The sequence below is a fragment of the Passer montanus genome, unplaced genomic scaffold, assembly GCF_014805655.1.
Source record: "Passer montanus isolate IOZ18808 unplaced genomic scaffold, ASM1480565v1 scaffold3, whole genome shotgun sequence".
NCBI lineage: Eukaryota > Metazoa > Chordata > Aves > Passeriformes > Passeridae > Passer > Passer montanus.
In genome coordinates this window covers 10,701,831-10,722,997 of record NW_024367707.1, presented here as the reverse complement: position 1 = coordinate 10,722,997, position 21,167 = coordinate 10,701,831, and the positions used below count along the sequence as shown (strand labels likewise).

General features: G+C 39.1%; 1 protein-coding gene across 2 annotated transcripts in view; it reads left to right on the top strand.

Moving 5' to 3' along the window:
- Window positions 1-21,167, top strand: part of TBL1X (transducin beta like 1 X-linked) — a 191,208-nt gene that overhangs the window by 134,722 nt on the left and 35,319 nt on the right. For both annotated transcript variants that reach the window (XM_039714193.1, XM_039714192.1), the window contains 2 exons: window positions 2,361-2,468; window positions 19,441-19,586. In XM_039714193.1, the coding sequence (XP_039570127.1) occupies window positions 2,411-2,468; window positions 19,441-19,586 (204 nt within the window). In that variant the 5' untranslated portion in view covers window positions 2,361-2,410. The remainder of the gene's footprint in view (window positions 1-2,360; window positions 2,469-19,440; window positions 19,587-21,167) is intronic.

Genomic DNA, 21,167 nt, shown 5'->3' with positions numbered 1-21,167 from the left:
TGGTTATTTGTGGCATGGGCAGTGTGTGTATAAAGATATGATCTGACACATGTGTCAAAGTAATTTGTGTTGACTGACTTCAGAGAAAATGCATTGTAAATTCAACTATTACTTGGTGTACGTGGAATTCTCATACAAAGGTAGCAGCTGTAGAGAGGGTTTTTTTCTGGAGCTGGGAGACTATTTTGCAATTACACTGATTTTCTTTGATTTTAATTAATTTAAGAAAAGTAATCTTTAGAAAAACAAACAAAACCCAGCATTCTTCCTTTCCCTTGCCTCCCCTTTCCCAAAGCAACCTTCTGCATGTGGGAAATACCATGTTAATATCTAAAATTGCCAGGATGCACCCAGAAATGGCATTTGAAGGTTTTGATTTTTTTTTTAATAAAGTTCATCTTACCACAGAGTACGTCATTGCTGAAACTGAATTTTTGTAAGCGGTTTCATCTTTACCAACTTTCCTACCACCAAACTCTGAAGCAGCTATTTTTAAAATGCTTTTAAAAGTGGTTGTTTTTTTTTTTTCTTTCAACACAGAGCGATCAAATAATCTTGATTTATTACTATCATGGCCATAGCAACGATACAGATGTATTTTAAGCACTTGGAGGTGAAAATGGTCTTAACTGTTGCTGTGAGTGTCTGTCCTGTTCTTCATTGTACAGCAATGATTATGCAAAAAGGGCACAGGAGGTTATTAATTATGCAGGTCCAAGCCTGTTTATCTGGAAGAAGTGTGTAAGAAGTTATACTGAAAGTGGTGCTTTCACTGCATGAGGTTGCCAACTTTGGTAACTTCAGTCCTAACCACTCTCCATGCTTCGTCTCATAATCGTGTGGCAGAGAAGTTTGAGCTCATTTTACTGATGAGGGATTGAGGAAAAAAGAGATTGAGTGGCTTCCCAGGGCAATACGTGGCATGTGTGACAGGAATGGATGTTGGATACAACTGGTGCTGTCTTCAGCCAGAATCTTAGCAGAAAGCATTCATCCTTTCCAAAGGAGATGAAATTTTCCTTACACAGACGGAATGATTTTCAGTACTTTGTTTCTTCTTGTTCTCCATGAAATGTAAACTGTAACAATTAAGACTCAAGTATTTGAGGAAGATGTCCGCCAAATTAGCAAGCTATGGTTTCATAAGAAAGACCAGCATCCAAGCTATTGATGAAATACAGCCCGGGATAATCAGAGGCTTACCAGGGTTCGAAAGACCTGCATTTACATAAATATGCAAAGACATCTGTTACAGTCTTGAGTGACCTGCTGGTTTAAACCATCAGCAGGGGAAGCGTCGTCGATCCCCATCGCCTGCAGTAGCAGGTGCTACTTTAGGCAGCAGGAATTACTGAAGAGGTTTTCAGTGAACAAAGACGACCTTTCCACTTGCCAAGAAGAGGCATAGGGGAAATCAAAACACCCGGCACACGCCTACGGTGTGTTTCATTTGTAGCGCGCGGAGAGAGCCCCGCGTGCGCCTCTGCGGCCAAAGCTGTGTGTGATCACTCACAGGTATGGTGTGGCTGACACAGCTGAAAAGTTTATGTCTGAGGAGTACTTAGGTCTTTTAAAACCAAACTACTTAAGTCAGATTCCCAAACAGGAATGAATCATCAAGATTTAATGGAAAGCGTTCAAAACAAATTTATCATCTAAACCCAGTGTTTTTATTACCAGAGTATGTGCCCAAAATAGTAATGTAAAACATCATCCTAAAGGTTGCAATTACTTAAATGAAAAATTGGAGTTTAAGTCTTGCTCAAGAGAAATGAACAGAGACATTATAATATTATAGCTTTATATAATGCAAGGGTATTTGTCTTTCTTGTTGGCTCAAGGTATATGGTGTTCTCTCTCTTTCTCTTCCCCTCCGGCCCCATTCATTGCATAACACAGTTTTGTAAGGAAAGAATCTGTCTTCAGTGGATGAACAACTGGACAAAAAGCTGGATTACAAATTCAGAGCTGCAAAAATACTATAATTTGGTGTGTTATACATTACTGTAATTGCCAGCAATTCTGAAAACGCTCACATGGTAAAGAGGAGTCTCCGAAGACCCTATAGTAAAGCACACAGCTAAAGGAGTTGACATTGGAAAAGCCTTCCAATATTTAAAATGCTCCCTCTGACTCTCTCATGTATGTTAAATACTTCTCCTGAATTGTACTAAAAGGTGCAGTACAGCCTGAGGTCTTGATTGACAATATTTAATGGATGCCTCACATTGGGACATTATATCTCTAATCACTTTATGATATCTTTAAATACCTTAACAATTCCCACCCCTGTTTTGATAACACATTTCATAGTAAATTAAGATAAAACAAAACCTGTTCTTTTCTCTCCCTTTGAACAGAGCGTGGATCACACTTCTCGTAAACCTCATCATATTGAGGTTGGGCTAAGATGAGCATAACCAGTGACGAAGTGAATTTCTTGGTGTATCGCTATCTCCAGGAATCGGGTAAATTCTCTGTCTTTCTTCATAACTTCTGGTCATAAATGGAATTAGGAAATTGCCTTTTTGCATGATATTGCTGTAGGGATGTTGCCTCGAGTGTTTCAGACTGGTAGACAAATATTTCTTGCACAAATGCCTGTTTCTTTGAAATTATGGTCTAGAACATAATAAAAGTGCAAACATGCACAGGTACAAAATAAACTTTGCAGTTTAGCGAAACAAGAAGTAAATAACATTATGTTAACAAATGCTTTGGTAGTGGTGTCATGTCAGCCAACATAATTTTTGCCAGCACAGGCAAAAAGCACATGTATCTTGTACCTTTTCTTTCTTAGGTATTTGAAATTGTTTACATTGGGTTTATGGGGTTTAGACCATTCTTAGGATAATTATGTGTGTAAACTGAGCTGCACAAGTGTCATCATGGCTCTGTCTCCATACTACTTCCACCTCTAGCTGTTTTCATATTGGAAAATACCACAGGGCTTCAAAATCTTTTAAAAAATAAATTGAAATGTACATTTTGGGTTTATTTTATATATGTGGTCTTCTTTCCACTCTTTGACTGCAAGAAGTAGAAAGCCTCTTAGCTAATGGAAAACGTTCTGTTACTGTAGAGATGATAGGGGAGCTGAGAAACATTGGCAGAGGATTTGTAACCAGCATCACCAACATTTTACTTGGTACTGACCCTCTGTTTTGTGTTGGTAAAAGTAGAATTGACTAAAAATATTTCAAGTTTCACATGCTGAAACAAACAAACAAATCTGTGGAAAATAGATGTCATCCTGTCAGAAGACTTGAAGCCAGTTTTAGAATAAGCCCTCATGGCCCAAGAGATGTCTTGTACAGAGAACCAGAATCCCAGCAGGTAGAAGGCACTGCCTTAGCCTGCTTCCCTTGGTCACTATAACTGGTGTTCATTAGATGCATTATTTTGAGTTGTTTCTTCCACTTGCAAGACTATTTCAGTCCCAGGAAACTGAATCCCTATGCAAAGACTCTCCACTGAAATTAAGAAGGTTTATCATACTTTTTTAGGGTTTGTTTTTTTAAAACAGTTCTATGAGAGTCCATTGTTAGCCTGCATTAGCTGCTGTCTCACACTCTCTAATAATGGAGTTTATAAAAAGTCTTCTAGGTCTGGTGTGCAAACAGATGAAAGGAAAAGAGGAAGTAACAAAACTAAAATTTCATCCAGACAAAGTTTACTTTTGAAAACAAGTGATTTTGTACTGCACTGGAGAGAGCTCTTAGACATTATAGCAATGCACCAATGGAGGTAACCAAAGATAATGAATCCTGGAGTTACTTTACACTGTTATGTTTGGGTTGTAAGAAATTCTGCATAACAGTGTATTAAAACAGTAGCTTTTCCTGATGTGGAAAAACCCAACCCTTTTTATCCCTCTTGTTACACTGGGAGGTGAGTTAGTGTTGTGTAGTGATTCAGGAGACTTTACAAGTCAGTCAAGAATGGTGGAATCAGCCAAATATGAGGAAAAAGTCACTCTAGGTAACATCTCCCCCAAGCAAGCAATCACTTTTGCCATTTTACAGGGAACTTAACATGCAAATTTACATGTTAATGTCAAGTTGTACTGCTTTTACATTCTTATCTAGAGGGTCAAAAATTTTTATTATTTGATCCACACATACTGAAGACTTATACACAAAAACATTGTATTTTCACTGTTGTATCTTATACACATTAAGAGAGTGGAAACTGAGGTTAAATATTTGAAGAAATATTCCAATATGCTTCAAACTGAGCATATTGAAGTCTAGATGCTAGATATGGATGTAGTAGATATACCTGGCAGCTTGTTAGGGATTCCATTCAGCAAACTAGAACTGTAACCAGTGATGAATCCACTAATCTGTTAAAAAAGCTTCTTACATTAGGTTTGAACCTTTTTTACTACTGTCATTGGGTTTTTTTCCAAAAATTTTTTATATCTGTACTTTCAGATGAAGTAAGGAAACTGTGATTCAGCATTTTGGCTTTCCACCCGCTACTATAAATGCCATAAGATGCAACAGCAAATGAAAGCTATTTAATCCACAGCTTCAGAAATAATTCTGGCCAGATTTAAAGGGCTAGTGTTTAAATAGAGTCTGAGTTCAAACCCCTACAGTTTAAGGAGTTTGCCAAAAGCAGGGTTATTACACTGATTATTTGTTAACATTAGCTGAACCCAAAGCTTCTAAAAGTTTTATCAGACACAACCATGAATATTGCTTAAGCGACCGTACAAAAGTTCACGTCTTTTTTTATGGGTATTTGTCCTTTAATCTTATCATGTAAAACTTCCAGGCTTTCCCATAAAATGTAGGCACATGATGGGAGGAAGAGAGAAATAACAAAGGAGCAAAAAAAATAAGGCAAATAATATTTCATGTATTTTGCATCTGTGAGGTACAGAAACACTTGAGATTCTTTGAAGCATTGTAGCAAAGATGCTGGAGGGGACTCTACTGTTCATTATGAAAATGCTAGCAGGTGATTCTAGTAGGAGTTCAGCTCTTGTAAACTTGAAGTTAGAAGTGAAATTCAGTAACTATATATTTCCTCTTTAATTTTCTGTCAAATGAGAAACCTTGCACAGGAGAGTATTAATAGAGTTGAACTGTCTAAACCATTATTGTTGCTTTTTAACAAATCTTGGCAATACTGAGGAGAGTTTCAGTGAACTGGAAAAAGCAAATATTGTGCCAGAATTTTTAAAGGTTAAATAAGATGATCCAGGTAACTATAGGTCAAGGACAATCATTGGAATGCTGAGACTAAATATCTCCAAAAAATCTGAAGAGATGACATCATGCCAAATGCCAGCCAGCAAGTTTTTATTTTATTGCCAAACATACTTGATACTGCTTTTTTCCAAGATCAGAAATGAAGTTGACAGAGATAGCTGTGCTGACATTAATACACTTAGACTACTTTATGACATTTATTTAGTCTTGTTGACATGGTGGTTAAAACCAAAATGAAATAACAGTGAGTAAAATCAGTGTAATCCAGAGTTACCAAATGGATTAAAAATGGGATAACAGAAACATCTTGAAAAGTGATTATACTTTTCAAGGGGAGTATTCATCTCAAGGGTTACTTCTAATGGGAACTCACAGGAATCTCTTCTTGGCATAATGCTGTTCATCAGCTTTATTGGTTACCTGGAAGGAAATATAAAATGATTACCAAGTACATCTGCAGATGGAATGAAACAGTGAGTTGTGGCATTTGGTGAGTCATACTGACTGATAATGGGGTTTAACAGAAACAAGTACAGCCAGGGAGACTGCTTGGAGTTGCCTGATGCTGGAGGAGCAGGCTGGAGAGGATGCTTGGTCCAGGGGCAGTGTAGTCAATTCTCTCCCTTACAAGATAGGATGGGACAAGTTAAGGCTCTAAATGTTTAGCTGTATTAAAATAAGTAAGTAAATAGTTGCCTCTTCACACAGGTGACTGTCTCAGTGCTTATCTATGCCCAGAAAATGAAAGCAGTATTTTGTAATTTCCATTTATGCTCCATGGCTTAATGCCATAGGAGATTCACCATGAAGGTGACTAGGTGTCAAACACTTCCACAGTAAGACCATGAATGCCCCTTTCTTGAGATACAAAGAGAAGAAGTGTTTATTTTCAATTCAAGGTTATCTCTTGCTATCCAAAATCAAGTCTTGCAGTGTCTAGTTTCCTCCTTTTTTATTAGAAACTTTTTTGGTGCACAATTTAAAGGGGTCATTCTTAAAAGTGCTGGGGCCTTTTAACCATTGTTTATCTCAGGAGTCAAACCTCTTTAACTCAAGCTATGTTTATTTGTTGGTGTCTTGATACAAATGAAAAGTTGGCCCCAGTTAGGTACATCTACGCTAAGAGTGTACAACCAGTGTGGAGATAGGAGCACACAAAATATTCCTCTGGTGGATGCAGTAAGGTCAACAAAGCAGGTGCATTGGTGAAAGTGAAACAAGCTATACCAAAGTAGCCACGATTCTGGCGTCCAAATTATGTTAATTACAATTAATAGTAGATAATATGAAGACTAACATAATATTAAAATAATATTATTAGTTGTATTAATTTTGCTCCTCTTTAAACACCTGAGAAGAATGCTTTTGCTAGCAGGCATCTTCATTGCTGACATAGACTTTCTATTGGGTTTCTTCAGTTTCTGCAAAAAAAAATGTTGAATTCATAATGTAGAATTTTCTGTTCCATATTTTTCCAAAACAGAGACAGGTAATTATTTGTCTTTTGGAATGAAAGTCAGAGTAGTACAATGCAATGAGGAGTGATAAGGATCCCAAGGAAATTTCTAAGCGTTGAGGGAGGATGGCAAAACCAAAGGGAAATCAAATGTCTCACATACTTTTTAATCTTAAAATGTGTTGCCATCTGTTGTGAGTGCAAATCCTATCTGTCCAAATGCTACAATAAATTACCTTCCCTACCCAGCCCAATATGTCAATTCAGTTATTAAAGCTTTTCCAAATGGAGTATTTTTGATGCATTGATCATTTAACAGTGTTCCTTTTCTAGCATTTATATGCATGCTGCAGTCTGGAATTCTTGTCTGAAAATCAGGTCCCCAGTTGCCTGTGGCTTACACTGTTCTCTAGTAGAACACTTACTGTGACGAATGTCTTGCAATGACTGGTTAGAGAGAGGTTAAGATTGTGTAAGTTTCCATTTTCACTCAAATTTTTACTTTTTGATTTGAATTTTTCCATGTTTTATGACACATCCTTGATAACTGTTCCCCAGTGTACAATCTGCACCATGTACAATCTGTACCACATTTAAGACAATAAAAATAGTAGCTAGATGCTTTTGCTAAAAAAGATGTCAATGACATTTTTAGATGCTGACTTGGGACAATTTACCATTTTACTTTGGAATTTTCATTTGTTTTCTTCCCAAACATAAAAAACTAAGACAGATAACAAAAAAGGTTTTTCCCCTCTTAAAATTCAGGATTTTAGCAGCACATTGGTCTGCCTGGTTCGTAGTTGACAGATTTTCCTTGTTTTCCTAGAGAAGAAGATTTTCTCTCCAGTTTTAAGCATCAATTCAAGGGCACAGAGCAAAGGGTTTCTGTGAATCACAAAACACTTTGTAGTTAGGCATGTACAAATATGGGCCTTTCCTGTTAACCACGTCCAAGGCATTTTGCTGTCATTTTGCCTTCAGAAATTATGAGCGAATCCAAAATGTGGATATTATAATGTTTCTGGGATTTCATCCTTGTGATGAAATGAAATACTAACAGTTGGAATAGTACTAAATTACTTTTTTTTCCCAGTGACATTTGCAATTTTTTGAGAAGGAAGCAACAAAATTTGAAGGAAGCTACCTTTTTTATTGAATTGTTCTCTTTTTCAACCTAGAAATTTTACAGAAAATGTAAATATCACAGTTTGCTTGTGTAAGTTCTCAGGCAGTAGGGAATGACTGAAGATCAGTATTCTGTTCTTTTGAATTGGTGCCTGATGCAACAGTTTTTACTTACATAAGCCTGTGTAATTTTTCTCTGAAGTCCATACTTTGCCTGCATGAGGTATGTTTAGAGTCTTTTTTGAACAACTGTGTGTGGCACAGAGTCCCTGAGTCACAGACGAGAGACGTGTATGTTGAAAATAATTCAGATTAAGCAAAGCATAAAAGATTGGCATATATAGGTCAGCTAAATTTGCTTCAAAGCTAACTGCTTCCTTTGTGTAGGAAGACTGCTGCGAGGTAGAAGAGGAATACACAGTGCATGTTTTTTTCTTAAATTATTAAAATTTAAACCTTGAAGAATAACTCATTAGAAGAATGAATCACTTGGTCAATAAAGGCAATTGTCCAGTGTGGCAGTAAAAGCAATAGTGTGCACTGATGGTGGAATCATTGGATAATGATTCTTCTTTTGCCTTTTTTTATGTTTTCTTGCAATTTGCCTCATTAGGATTCGTAGGAGGGCTCAGTCTGGATAGTATCTCAGGAGATGGCAGAATCAGAGAATAGCTCAGCTTGGCAGGGGCCGTTAGAGATCATCTAATCCATCTCCCCTGCTCACAGCGGGGTTGGCTGCAGCAGGTTGCCCGGGCTGTGTATGGTTGGGTTTTGAATATCTCCTAAGGATCAAGAGTCCACAGCTTCACTGGACAGCCAGTTCCAGTGCTTTTATCTCCCCCACAGTAAAAAATGACTTGGTTGTGTTTCAGGGGAATGTCATGTGTTTCATTTTGTGCTGATTGCCTTGTATCACAGGGCACCACTGGAAAAAGTGTCCATCCTCTTTGCACCTCCCTCAGGTATTTTTGCACAGAGGATACATCATCCGTCAGCCATCTCTTCTCCAGGCGGAGCAGTCCCAGCTCTCTCAGCCTTTCCTTGTATGGCAGATGCACCAGTCCATTGATTATCTTTATGGTTATGGATTATCTTCACAGGGCTCTCTCCAGTGCATCCCTGTCTCTCTTGTATGGGGAGCCCAGGCATGGATACAGAGCTCCAGGCCTGTCTCACCAGCGCTGAGCAGAGGGGTGAGGATCCCCTCCAGTGACCTTCTGGCAGTGCTTTTTGTAGTACAGCTCAGCTTGTTCTTGGCTTTCTGTGCTGCAAGGGCAGATCGCTGGCTCATGTTCAAGTAGTCCAACCTCCTGCTCAGCACTGGAGAGCCTCAAAGATCCTTTAAACAACCTATGGAGAAGGGTTTGCAGGGCAGTCACTGCAGTATTCCCAAGCTCTGTACGCAGCTGTGCTCTAAAGGCAGCGATGAAGGGAGACCTTTTGTTTGCATCCTTGAAATGACAGCCTGCCAGGCAAAGATAAAACACACATTTTAGTGTTGATTCAGTAGCAATCTGTGGCTGCACTATTTGTGTCGACATGCGTGTTGCCACAGTCTCTTGGGCCTGGTGTGTCCTGCCTGCAGCACAGGGTGACTGCAGCTCACAGGGTAAGGACACTTCTGACCTTCCCTGTGCACAGCTACCTCTGTGCTGCTGTCGCTGGGTGCTGACCAGGCATTACTGAGTAAATGAAGTGATACATTTTTCAAGGGCATAAATGAAAACTGAGTGTTTATACCTCACCCTAAAGTTTCTGTCCCTCAATTTTCCTGTTTGAAAGCAAAGCTAATACTGAACAGTACTTCAGCAGATGTTGAATGTTTATAGGCCTAAAATATACAGAAATCCTCTGAGTAAAAAGTATTACATGGGTGCTGGGACAATATTTAACATTATTTTTCAATTATTTCAGAGTGCTGTTTATGAACTTATGCGTGAATATATATCCCTAAAAGCAGGATGAATGAGATACTAACTGTATTTTTCAGGAACTGGTTGTTAGAACTTATACCTTTACCGGTGTTAAAACTCAAGGCAGGGATTCTTTCAGCTCTTCAGCCGTACAATAGTGAGACTTCTGAGCAAAACAAACACTAATTTTAATTTTCATGATTTAGCACAAACCTGATTTGTGGGCATGCAGTCCTATTTATATGATGCATTATCCCTTTTAGGCCAGCCTACTTAATTAAAATAAAATAACTTAAGGTTTTGATCCAGATCCGTGATTTATTGAAAGTTGGCTGTAGAACCAGCCAAGAACCATAGAACCAAAAGTCACAAGAGTTTTCATGAATTATTTTAGATAAATAAGGCCGCAGTGTTGTTCCAGGAGTACAATACATGTTAAGTGACTGTTGGATAAGAACAATTAAGAAATTTGACCCAAAAAATGGTTTACTTTAATTTTCGTAAAAGTCACCTTAGAATCAATGTTCTTATATGACATGAAACGATCTGTAACAACACATTTAATATAATATTTATATATATAAATAAAAATAGTGTATTATCCAAAGGGTAGATAAGGGATTTTAATAAACCATTACCCCTTTTTTTTTAGTATCTCTTCTACTTTTTGTATTTCATTTAAACTGGGAAGGTAGTTGCTATATGGTTCCAGAAGCAGTGAGCTTGACTCTGAATTTGAAATTTTACTTCATTGTTTGATAATGGATTATGCTGAAAAGACAAATTAATTTCTAAAATAAGAACTTTATTATTATGTGCAGTTACTTCTCCGTTAGTAAAGATTTATTCTCTTTGTAAACAATAAATACATTTTAAGAAATGTATTTAAGAAAATCAGGGTCAACATTAGAAGGCAACAACCTTTGTTGAGCTGCAATTCCCAAAGCATTTTCGTTTAAACTTAACAAAGCTACAGATCTTGGTAGGGTTGAAGCTGAGCAACTGTGCGAGTCAAAACCAAATTGGACACTTTTTTCATAGAGCAGTAAATACGTAGTAGCACTATTTGATGGTTGGCTTCACAAAATCCAAATTCTGTGACGGTGAGGAAGAAATATTTTTACAGATAAAGAGGTTATTGGGTTTGTCCTACTTTGTTCTGGTAAATTTTCAAAAGAATTTAGTAGCTCCTTTAGTATGAGACCCATTTTTATGGTTTTATATGCACAGACTTTTGTGACCAGATATATTTTTATATACAAATGTATAAACAGTATTTTCAAATGTTTTGTAGTGCAGTTCAAGAAGTCTGTTTGAAAATTTCTTTCTATTTACCCTGCTTTATAATCGGTGCAGAATTTTTAACTTCATGTGAAGGAAAGAAATAGACTGTATCTTGGGGTTTTGCCATTTGCAAAAGCCTGCTTACCTCATATTTCCTTCTAGGTCTCTTCACAGTTTTTTAAAATTGGCTATTTCAATTTTTCTTTGGCCTCAAAGTTGCCGTACAGGGTTGGATCTCGCACACTGAGCAAACACAGTGATTTTTAAGTTACACAAACATAAACAATTGCACCTTTACAAATTTATTCCATGGCACAAATTTTGGTTCTGATCACTTCATGTCCTGTTTTTTAAAACTTGCAAAAACACAGTATTTTTAAGGTATTAAGTATGTGGGGTAGAAGACAGATGTCTAAAGGTCAAGATGACTTTGCTGGTAAAACCAGTGCAGTCCTACACATTTCTCACTTTACTGCTTTTCAGTTTGAGTCCTCAGGCCCAGTGGAGCTTTGCAGGTTTTGCTAATAACCTCTGTGCTGAGAATGTTCTGCCTGCAGAGCCATGGCACTAACAGACCACCCCTCCTCACACGCATCCTGTGTTAGGGCTCCCTTTGTAGTCACCAGCCACAGACCCTTTCCTGGTGTCAGGTTCCTGAATGTCCCCTGAGTGTCAGCTGAGGTGCCCTACTTGCCACCACTTAGAGGTGTGTGTTAGAGCAGAGAGAAGAACATAGCTTAAGGAAAGGATGTACAACTGTGGAAGTCTGCTCTATAAACATGATCCCTAAATTGATATGTGTCTCTTTCTTTGGATGTTTGGTTGCTCAGACAGGGCTAAAAGATAACAGCATGCCATTAATTCAGAAGGAAAAGATTATTTTCATCCTTGTGGTCTTCGTAAGCCGTTTCAAATTTTGCCCATAGTTGCAATAAACCGCTAGATCTGTACTGATACTTATTTGCAGTTTTCATTCTCATTTACACAGAGTGAGTGAAACAGGATTACTTCAGACGTTGTTTTCAAGAGACTTTTATAAGTTCCTCTTTCCATTGCTTGTGCTCTGTTTTCTGTCTGTATCGTGTTTCTCTCTTTGTTAATTTGCAGCCCTCAGAAAGGCTTAAACAGTGAGTGCCAAGTACCACTCATCAAAAGATCATTTCCAAGTTGTGTTAATCTTTTCCAACATACTTTCCTGCATGAAAAAGAAAAAAAAAGTACCTGCCAAAAACATTCTTTGGCACATAATAAAATAATTTTGGGTAGCAGACATTTACTCTGAATTCTTGGCAGAATGTGAACAGGTCCAATATCCAAGAAAAAAGGGTGTAACGTTTAATATTAGTGAATAATCACGACTGTAAAACTTTGGGTAACTAGACATACTGTAATTTTACCTACAGCTAGGAATCCTTTCTTTATATTTCCCAGTGACTATGAAAGAGCTTGTGATACTGAACACATTTCCCAGGGTTCTGGAAATAATTTTAATCATTTAGCAATCCTAATCATGAAACAAATGTGCAAGCCCTATTGTTCAGCTGATTTTTCTAAAAATATATTTCAATTGCAGTTCTCTATTTTAAATTGCTAATGTGTGTCCTTGTTAAGCCATTATGTAATTGCAAAGGTAAGTCTTCAAAATAAGCCGACACTGCCAAAAACAGATACTCTGGGATGTATTGTTGAGAAACAAAACCCTCAACTAAGAGAAGAATCTCAGTCTGCTGTGAATAACAAGATCTGACGTAGGATTATTGTCCACCATTATTTTTTGTAATTGTTAGTAGAATCTGACCAGTGGCTTAAGGCACCAGACACTTACTGTGCCCAAACACATTTCAAAGAAACCAGTTGCCCTTTTTGTAAAGCCTACACATATATGTACACTGGGAGTTTATGACCATATTTTTATGGATACATAATTCAGTTTAGAGAAAAATCTAAGGATAAGCAAGGATAGGGATCCATGTTGCATTCTCAGTTCTCACTCAGTGCCTCATATAGAAGAGAAAAGACTAGGCTAAATGGCAGCTGCAGTCAAGTACAGTGAAGAGTATCACTGTATTCTCTCAGGCAATGGAAAGAAATTACATCACTTGCCTCAGGAACTGGATTAGCATGTGCTAGGCCCTGAATTAAGAAAATACAGTTGCTCTAACTTAAGTTGTTTGCTCCTGGTTTGTCATACAGAAATTGCATTCAAATCTGCCCTTAGTGATGCATGTGCCTTGCTTCTCTACAGTGATAAATCTAGACCTACCGAAGTCTTCAGTTAATTTAACATTGACTTTATTGTTCGTACATCATTAGTTTTTGGAGGAAATTATTTTGTTCTTGGTCATATTTCACTGGGAGCTTTTTTCAGACATTTTTTAACTGCTGTGACGGGGCTCCAATTTATTTCAGAACACCACACTGCGCCACTCTGCCCTTCTTGCCTTACTGCTTACATGGCACTCCCAGGACCCAGACGTCAAACTTGGGATGAATGTTTTTCCACTGCTTGCATCTGGTTTCTTTGGCAAGCAGTTGTGCAGGCAGCTCTTGAGTTACTTGGGTTTGGTAACACGGGAGAGCAGCTGATGGGATTGTGTGTGGACGTCTGCTCCTCCTGCGCGTGATTTTCTTTTGACTCATGATGCAGTGGAATATTTCTGCTTGAAGTGTCTGAATCTCCTGGGAATTTTGCCCATATATCCATTTATGGTCATAAAGATGACTTTTCTTTGCCCCTCGAAAACTTTTTTTTTTTTTGCCCTGCAGCCTATATAGCTATAATCAGCTCTTACAGGCCTTCCATTCTTGTATGAATTGTCCTTTGGTCAAAGTCTCAGCAGCAGTGCCAAGTGCAAGACTTATCTTAAAGAAAACAGGCTCTTCTGCAGCCAGAAAATTGAGATTGCTGGTGGATTGCATTATAGCAGCTTCAGGTCGATTCTGCTGAGCCAGTAGTTTTAATAATTTCTAAAGCCTTGCTCATTTTTGTCTCCTCTACCTGCCAAATACTTTGAAGAGGAACACTGTGTTACTTCAGACGTGAGGACTGGAGGAGCTTGTATTGGAAATTTCAAAAAAGAAAGACAACACAATGGCAGAGAAATCAATTAAACAAGAAGTGCTGGTTATTTCCATGTGGAGATGATTGTTAAATTGTTGGGGAAAAAAAAGGAATTGTCAGATAGTTTATTCCTTTTCTTTTGTTTTTATTCTCTCTTTCTTTTAAAGTAATAACTTCACTAATTTAGTGGTTTCCAGAAGTTGAAGTTAAGATCTTTGTATATGCAAAGCTCAGTCTGGATTGCTTGAGTTAAAGAAATAGGAAAATTTATTGAAGGAAATGACACAGATCTCCATATGAAATGTCACTATTTTCCAGAAAAGAGGCCCACACTGGGCACTAGTTATACAAAGATTTGTAGGAATGGCTTGTTACTTGTGTTGTTACAGTGTTGGGATAGGGGCTGTTCATCATTAAGATGCCCCATGTGTATGAAAAAAGCAGTTTGATTTTCATAATTCTTTATTTTCTGTTTCGTTGTACAGTAGCAAATGTTTCAGTGAAGGATCTTGCAGTGTGAGTAATTGAACCAAGCTATTAGCAAATAACTGAAAAACACCTGGGGTTTAAAAATTATTTGTACAGCAAACTATTTAGGTTAACCAGAAAAAGCTAAGTCCACTTAGCTCACAATCAGAAAACTTTGTTCAACAGATCACTTTTCTATTGCTTATCAGGGCATCCCCAAATTAACTCCCAAGTAACCAGTAAGGACTGAAAGAGTTCAAAGGTCTTTGCTTCCACAGACCCCTCTTTGTCATTCCCCTCACCTGTACAAATACAGCAGGAGGTACTGTAGCTGCTACAATTCAAGCCTGCAGTTTACAAAGACATGCTTTTTGTGGTGCTAAAGAGATTGGGAAATGAAAGGGACGCTTGGTAGATGTCAATTTTAGTTGGAGCTGTGAGTGCCAAATGAGCCAGCTTGGGGAATACTCAGCATCACCCCAGGTGTGAGTCTAAAAGGAGGAATGCTTTGCTCCCAGAAGAGATGAGACACATCACTGGAGAAGAAAAGCCATTCCTTGGGCTGCGTGGCTCCCCAGTTGCCTTTTCTACACCTACGTTTGACAGGCATTTCTGATGTGAGCCAGGCATACTGTAAACAATTAAAACTATGTAGCCTTCAGATCAAACAAGCATGCAACAAGCATCATTATGTTCATTAAATAAAACCTTGTCATTTTATGATCAATGACAAATCTAGCTTCAAAGGGAAGCCATTTTTAACTGAAAAAGGAACAGCCAAAGGAAAAACCCTCCATCATCTCCGTTTTTGCAGTTATAGCAAAACCTATCAGTGAAATTTTGCAAAACACAGTCCTACATATGCATTTTTTGGCACTGCCTAGGGCAAGAATTCCCAAACGGCTGTGTATGTACCACTGAGAGTATATACAGACACCTCAGTGTGGGAAAAGATATAGCACAGAACCAGGACCTGTTACCACTGTCAGTACAAAAAAAGTGTGGGAATCTCTCAATTAGGAATTTCAGTCAGTTTTCAAGTCTGTTTCTGACTTGTGTAATAATTTTTGAGATTGGGGGGTTATTTAAGTAATTGTTTTCTGCATTCATTATTTCTTCTCTGCTTTTATTGCTCTGTGAAATACTTCAAGTCCAACTATTCCACAGCTGATAAATCACCTCCATTCATACCAAGATCATCCCAAGATGAATTTTTTCTGCACAATATTTTTTTCTGCACTGTTCCTTTGGGTATATTTTTCATTTATGATAATGTATTTACAGATTATGCAGAGCTTGATGGATTCTGTTTTCCCATCTTTTTTGAGGCAGAAAAAACCTGGAAGCCATTCTCTCAAGTCTGCTGAATGATGTCATTTAGAGCACTGGTCATGTCACAGCAATAGCAACTGCTTCACTGCTATGAAACCTGTTCAGTGTGTGGCAGTGCTTTCTCCTCTTCAGCCCTTTGTGTTAGTGCTTTTAACCTTAAAAGCTCATCGTCTCACTGCATATGTCTTCAAAGGGTATATTGCACTAAGAATTTGTTTACTGGTGCTATTTGAACAGAAATTATTGTTTTGTAGAGTGATTATTGCAGTCACCAGTGACAGAATTTATGAGAAGGAATGCAGACATGGATTTGCAACTTTCATTCATTTCACTGCTGCCACGGCATTTTCAGTTTGTCTACTGTAATTTCTTGTCACCCCCACCACATCCTTCCTTCATATCCCCACTTGCAGAGCTCCTTCTGTCTCTGCTCACACTCCCCAACTGCCTTGACAGACTGGAGTGGGGGTGGTGCTTATGTCTTGGCTTTGTGTCCCCAGTGTATTTCAGGATCTCAGAAAGAAAATTTAAATTTTTTTTTTTAAATTGCCTTTGTTTAACGTAATCACCTTTTCGTAAGACTAAACTATGGAGCTGCAGCTTTACTGTGTAATTTAGTGTAGTTCAATGCAGAGCCCTGAAGAGAAGTGATGACATCTGGTAACTATAAAAGTAAAGCTCAGGTGATTCTTCAGTGTTATCAGAAACCCCATATAGGTACAGCTTCATTGAGGGTTTTGTTGACTGTGTGAGGTGGTTTTAAAACCATTTATTTTCAAATGAGCCTTATATAACTGCTGTAGTAATACAAGAAATCAGGAGGGAATTAGCTATCTGTTGGAGGACTGGTTGGCATATTTCTGGTTTTTGTTGCTTTTTTTTTTTTAACTACAGTTGTATTGGGTGCATTTTTTCAAGAGGTGTGAGGAGCAGTATGTCCAGCAGCATTCACTTTAACAGTTTTGTGCCATTAATTTTTGTTAATCGGATCGTGTCTGATAAAATCTTAGGAAAGTTTCTCACAGGTTCTGGAGGTGTGTGAGTGAGATTGCTCCTCAGAGACAGTGTACCAGGAGTTTTGTGTTTCCTCATCTTAACAGGTGCTTTGGTGATAGTTTCTCAGCATCCAGAGAAACAGTAAGATAACAAGTTTCATTGCAAAAAAACCTGACTTTTGTACTGAAAAGTTTCTTCTCTCACATGCTGTGAGGTGAGTTGTGTTGCTCTCTGGGGAACAGGACTGAACAAAGAGGTTTAGCTGTGTGCACAATCATCTGTCTCCTGGCATAGATGGGGCTTGAGATATGCTAGCAGCCAACTAAAAAGTCTGTAAGATACAAAATGCAATAATGAGATGTAAATTTTATACTTAAGATTTATGCCTGACATAGATCCACAGTCATGGTTTTCCACTTCTTTACTTTTTCCCTCCATGTTTGTTGGTTGCCATTTTTATGCCATCCACCTGTTGTTTCAATCAGAGACCACGTTACAATTTTCTGAGCTTGGAAACTAGCTGCTGGGTATTTTAGCAGTCACCTTTAGTGCTCTTGAACAACAGCTCAATTTTCTCATTCTTATGTAGATTTACCAATTTATCTGTCATGTATTTTTAAGTTCATTCTGTTTTAAGAAAGTTGTGTTACCCTTGTTGATTAACTCAAATACACATAAATATAAATTAAGAGGTATCTGTTTCTCTAATTCTGGTTAGTTTTATGCCATGTATTTATAGATACATAGAGGTTTCAGTGTTCAGTGATTAGGCCCTAGACCTCTCACATGCAGGCTGTGTATGCTCAGTGCTTGATTTCTTCCTCATTGTGGTTCCCAGTAATGTGCTTAGATGTCCAACAAGACTAATAACCAGGGAAAAACACTGCCCTGCAGATCTTACAGTCCATTTCACAGCAGGAGGTCCAGCAGCTCATAAACTAGACCAGGACATAAAGAGCAATACAGAATAAGAAATTGGCCTAGGGATTACATAAATGATACTGCAGTTTTTCAGTGGGGTTTTTTTATCTGTCCTTTTATGCCTTGTGATCCTATGGAATTCTGTTCATAGGTAGACCTGCCATTTCCTAAAAAGTGTCCAAAGCATCCTAAGCATCCCCCAAAGCTGGGAGAGCTCCAGGAAGTGAAATTATGGTGGGAGGGGAGAGAGTGGAAGCTGTTAGCAGGAAAAAAAGAAAAACAGCAGCAAAATAAAATGTGTAGGGGGAAGGGGAGAATCAGAGAAATACATACCTTGGTTTCAAACGTGGGAGGATTCTGTTTCTCAGCTTGTTTTTGCTAGCTATCTGTGTTAATAATTGAGCTAGCTGGGAAAAGCATCTTGAAAAGAGAGAAAGAAAGCACTACTGTCAAGCGAGCCCAAAATCACATCCCCAGCCTGCACACAATTGGACATTGTAGTGATATAGGGGAAATCCCTTAACGGACAAAACTATAAATGAAACTAGTGTTGACAAGGGGAAGAGGCACAGCTATATTTAACGGAAGTATTTTCATTTGAAAGCTGCTTTCTTTTTCTTTTTTGGGGGGTTTGTTGTTTGTTGTTTTTTCTTGTCTGGTTGGTGGAGATGATGAGATCTCTTCCTGTTTGAGACAGTGCATGGGTGGTTTCCCCAAGGCTTTTAATGTTAGATTAATGCTCTGGAGACAGTGTGATGATAAATGGGTTCCTACAGTTATATCTACATCCTGTTCCCCCTCCCCCCTCCCACAGCTGCCCCTCTGTACAGTCTCTCTGCAGTGCTCGCCTCCATACCCAGCAACAGTTCTGAGCAGCTTCAGCCAGAATTTAAGGCAGCCCTCTTTAAAATTTGTCTGCCAAAATTGTTTAATTTTCAGTGCTGTTGCCTTCAATGCCACTTACTTACTCAATGACAAAAATGAAACAGGGAAGAGAAAGACTTCTGGCTGAAGTACAGGCCACCTCACTAGCTTGTCATCTGCTGTGTGGCAGATCCCAGTTAATTACTTTTGCTATTGCTGTTCACATACAGAAAATAGGTTTACAGGGGTGGCCTTTCTGTAGTTTCACATTTTAACGGCAGTGCTCTGCCCATCATATTGTACTAAGCAATAAATGAGCAGTGGACTTGAAATATTTTCTCTGGTATAAGGGAATGGCTCCTCTGTGTCAGCTGCATCTATGATTTTATACAGCTTGCATGCTGGTAGGGATTTAAGTGCACAGCTTCAGCAAACACCCAGCACTGAAATTCAGCAAGGGAAATGGAGATTTGAGGCACTTTTTTTAGCTGGACCTGCCCTTGTGGCGATTGCTGGTGTTGACGTGTTTTGGGGGGTTTTGTTTCGGTTAGTGCAGTTATTTTTCTCTGCATGTATTTCCATTTCTGTATGGCTTCCCCTGGGTGTGGGGGGAGGGGGGATGGGCAGTCAGGGTGCCTCAGGTTGACCTGCCCAGCTCCGAGCAGCCAGCCCACACCCTTCTGCTTACACGGCAGCGTCTCTTAGATCTCAAGACAGAATTATTTTTAGACCGTGAAGGTGTATCTGACTGGTGCATTTAGATTTCATATCATGGCTTCCTTTTCCTGCTCTCAGGTTTCTCCCACTCGGCCTTTACCTTCGGTATCGAGAGCCACATCAGCCAGTCCAACATCAACGGAACACTAGTGCCACCTGCCGCACTCATCTCCATCCTCCAGAAGGGGCTCCAGTATGTGGAGGCCGAGATCAGCATCAACGAAGTAAGTGCCACCGCTGCCAGCTGCCACTGCTGCCCCCACTGTCACTGCTGCCACTGCTGCCACTGCTGGGACGTGCCGAGCAGCACACCCCAGAAGCCCCCGCACGAGCCGCTGCCCCGCTGCTCCTCCTCTGGTTTAGTTTTATTCCTTGTACTTTGCGCCATCCCAGCAGAGAGCGAGGAAGCTCTGAGATGGAGACGTGTTTCTGGTTTTTTAGCTGTGGCAGGGAGGCATTCTCTGCGCTGCTTACGTGGTGGTTCTGCTACCCCATCCAACAAATCCAGGGTGCACAGGTTCCTGCGGCAAACAGGAAAAAGTGCCTGTGCTTACAGCCTTGAGTTTTCAAGGTCGTAGCAGAATTTGGCAGGAAAAATCTGCAGCGTAGGTTAAAACTTCACTCCCTGACACCTCTTACCAGGCAGCACTCTTCACAAGCCATGAAAGCCTGATCAAAAATCCACAGAGGTCACTGGAGAGTGATTTTGGTGACTTTGGCCTAGATCATATGAGATGAGGCATCACGTTCATTGTGAAATAGTTGCATGTAAATTCTCGGTGTGGCTGGGGTGCAAGTTTTCTGTAGATACTGTATGAACAGCCACAGACTGTTCTCCTTGAGCTGACAGTAGAAATAAAGAAAGGATGTGGGAAAACCCAGTGGTTTTGCCCTGCCAACCTTAAAGACGTGGTGCTTTGAGAGGGAATGAAGCGTGACAGATAAGCAAGTGCTGCATTACAAGATTTTTATAACATGTATTTCTGATTGACAAACATCTGTAATAAATATTAATACAGAGAAGCTACTGCTTTTTCCTCTATATGTGAATGTAGCATGTGAACAGTATGGGTGAGAACAAAGGAATATAACACAGAGAAAGGCTGTGTTGTTTGCAATGTGTAGTTTGGAAACTCTTTTGGTTTTTTTCAAACATTCTGTGTGTTTTTTCTTTTTGTGACTCAATACCATATATAAGATTTGTATATGTGTTATTTTGTAATTGACATTTGACATTCACGCCAAGCTGCACTTTGATGCAGTTGTAATAACAAACCAGTGTTAGGAAGCTGTCTCAATTTGCTGCTACTTAACATTTTGCCCCGTGCCTGAAATTGGATCTACACAGTCAGAAAGTTCCAGCTCTGAAGCACTTAGGTCAGGTTGTAGGGACCTGCACTTACCCAGCTTCCAGACTTGCCCTAAAATGAGAGAATAATCTGAAATAATGCCTGTTTTCACCATTAAGATTTATGTTGCTCTATCATCCTGGTTTGAGTCAGGTTGAACAGGGCGCTGAGCAACCTGGTCTAGTGGAAGGTGTCCTTGCCTGTGACAGGGATGTTGGAACTGTATGGCCTTTAAGGTCCTTTCCACCCCAAGCCATTCTATGATTCTGCTCAAATACATACTGTTGAGTATGTTGCAGCAAAGCAAAGGCCATTCATGCTACATCTGAATCCTAGGAAGGGCTGCCATAGATGCTTCCTATGTGTTACTTTTCTATGTGTTACTTAAGAGTGACAAGTAATCAGTGAGTCTCTAAACTAGTATGTATAAAATTATTCTTTGTGATCTATTAAAGG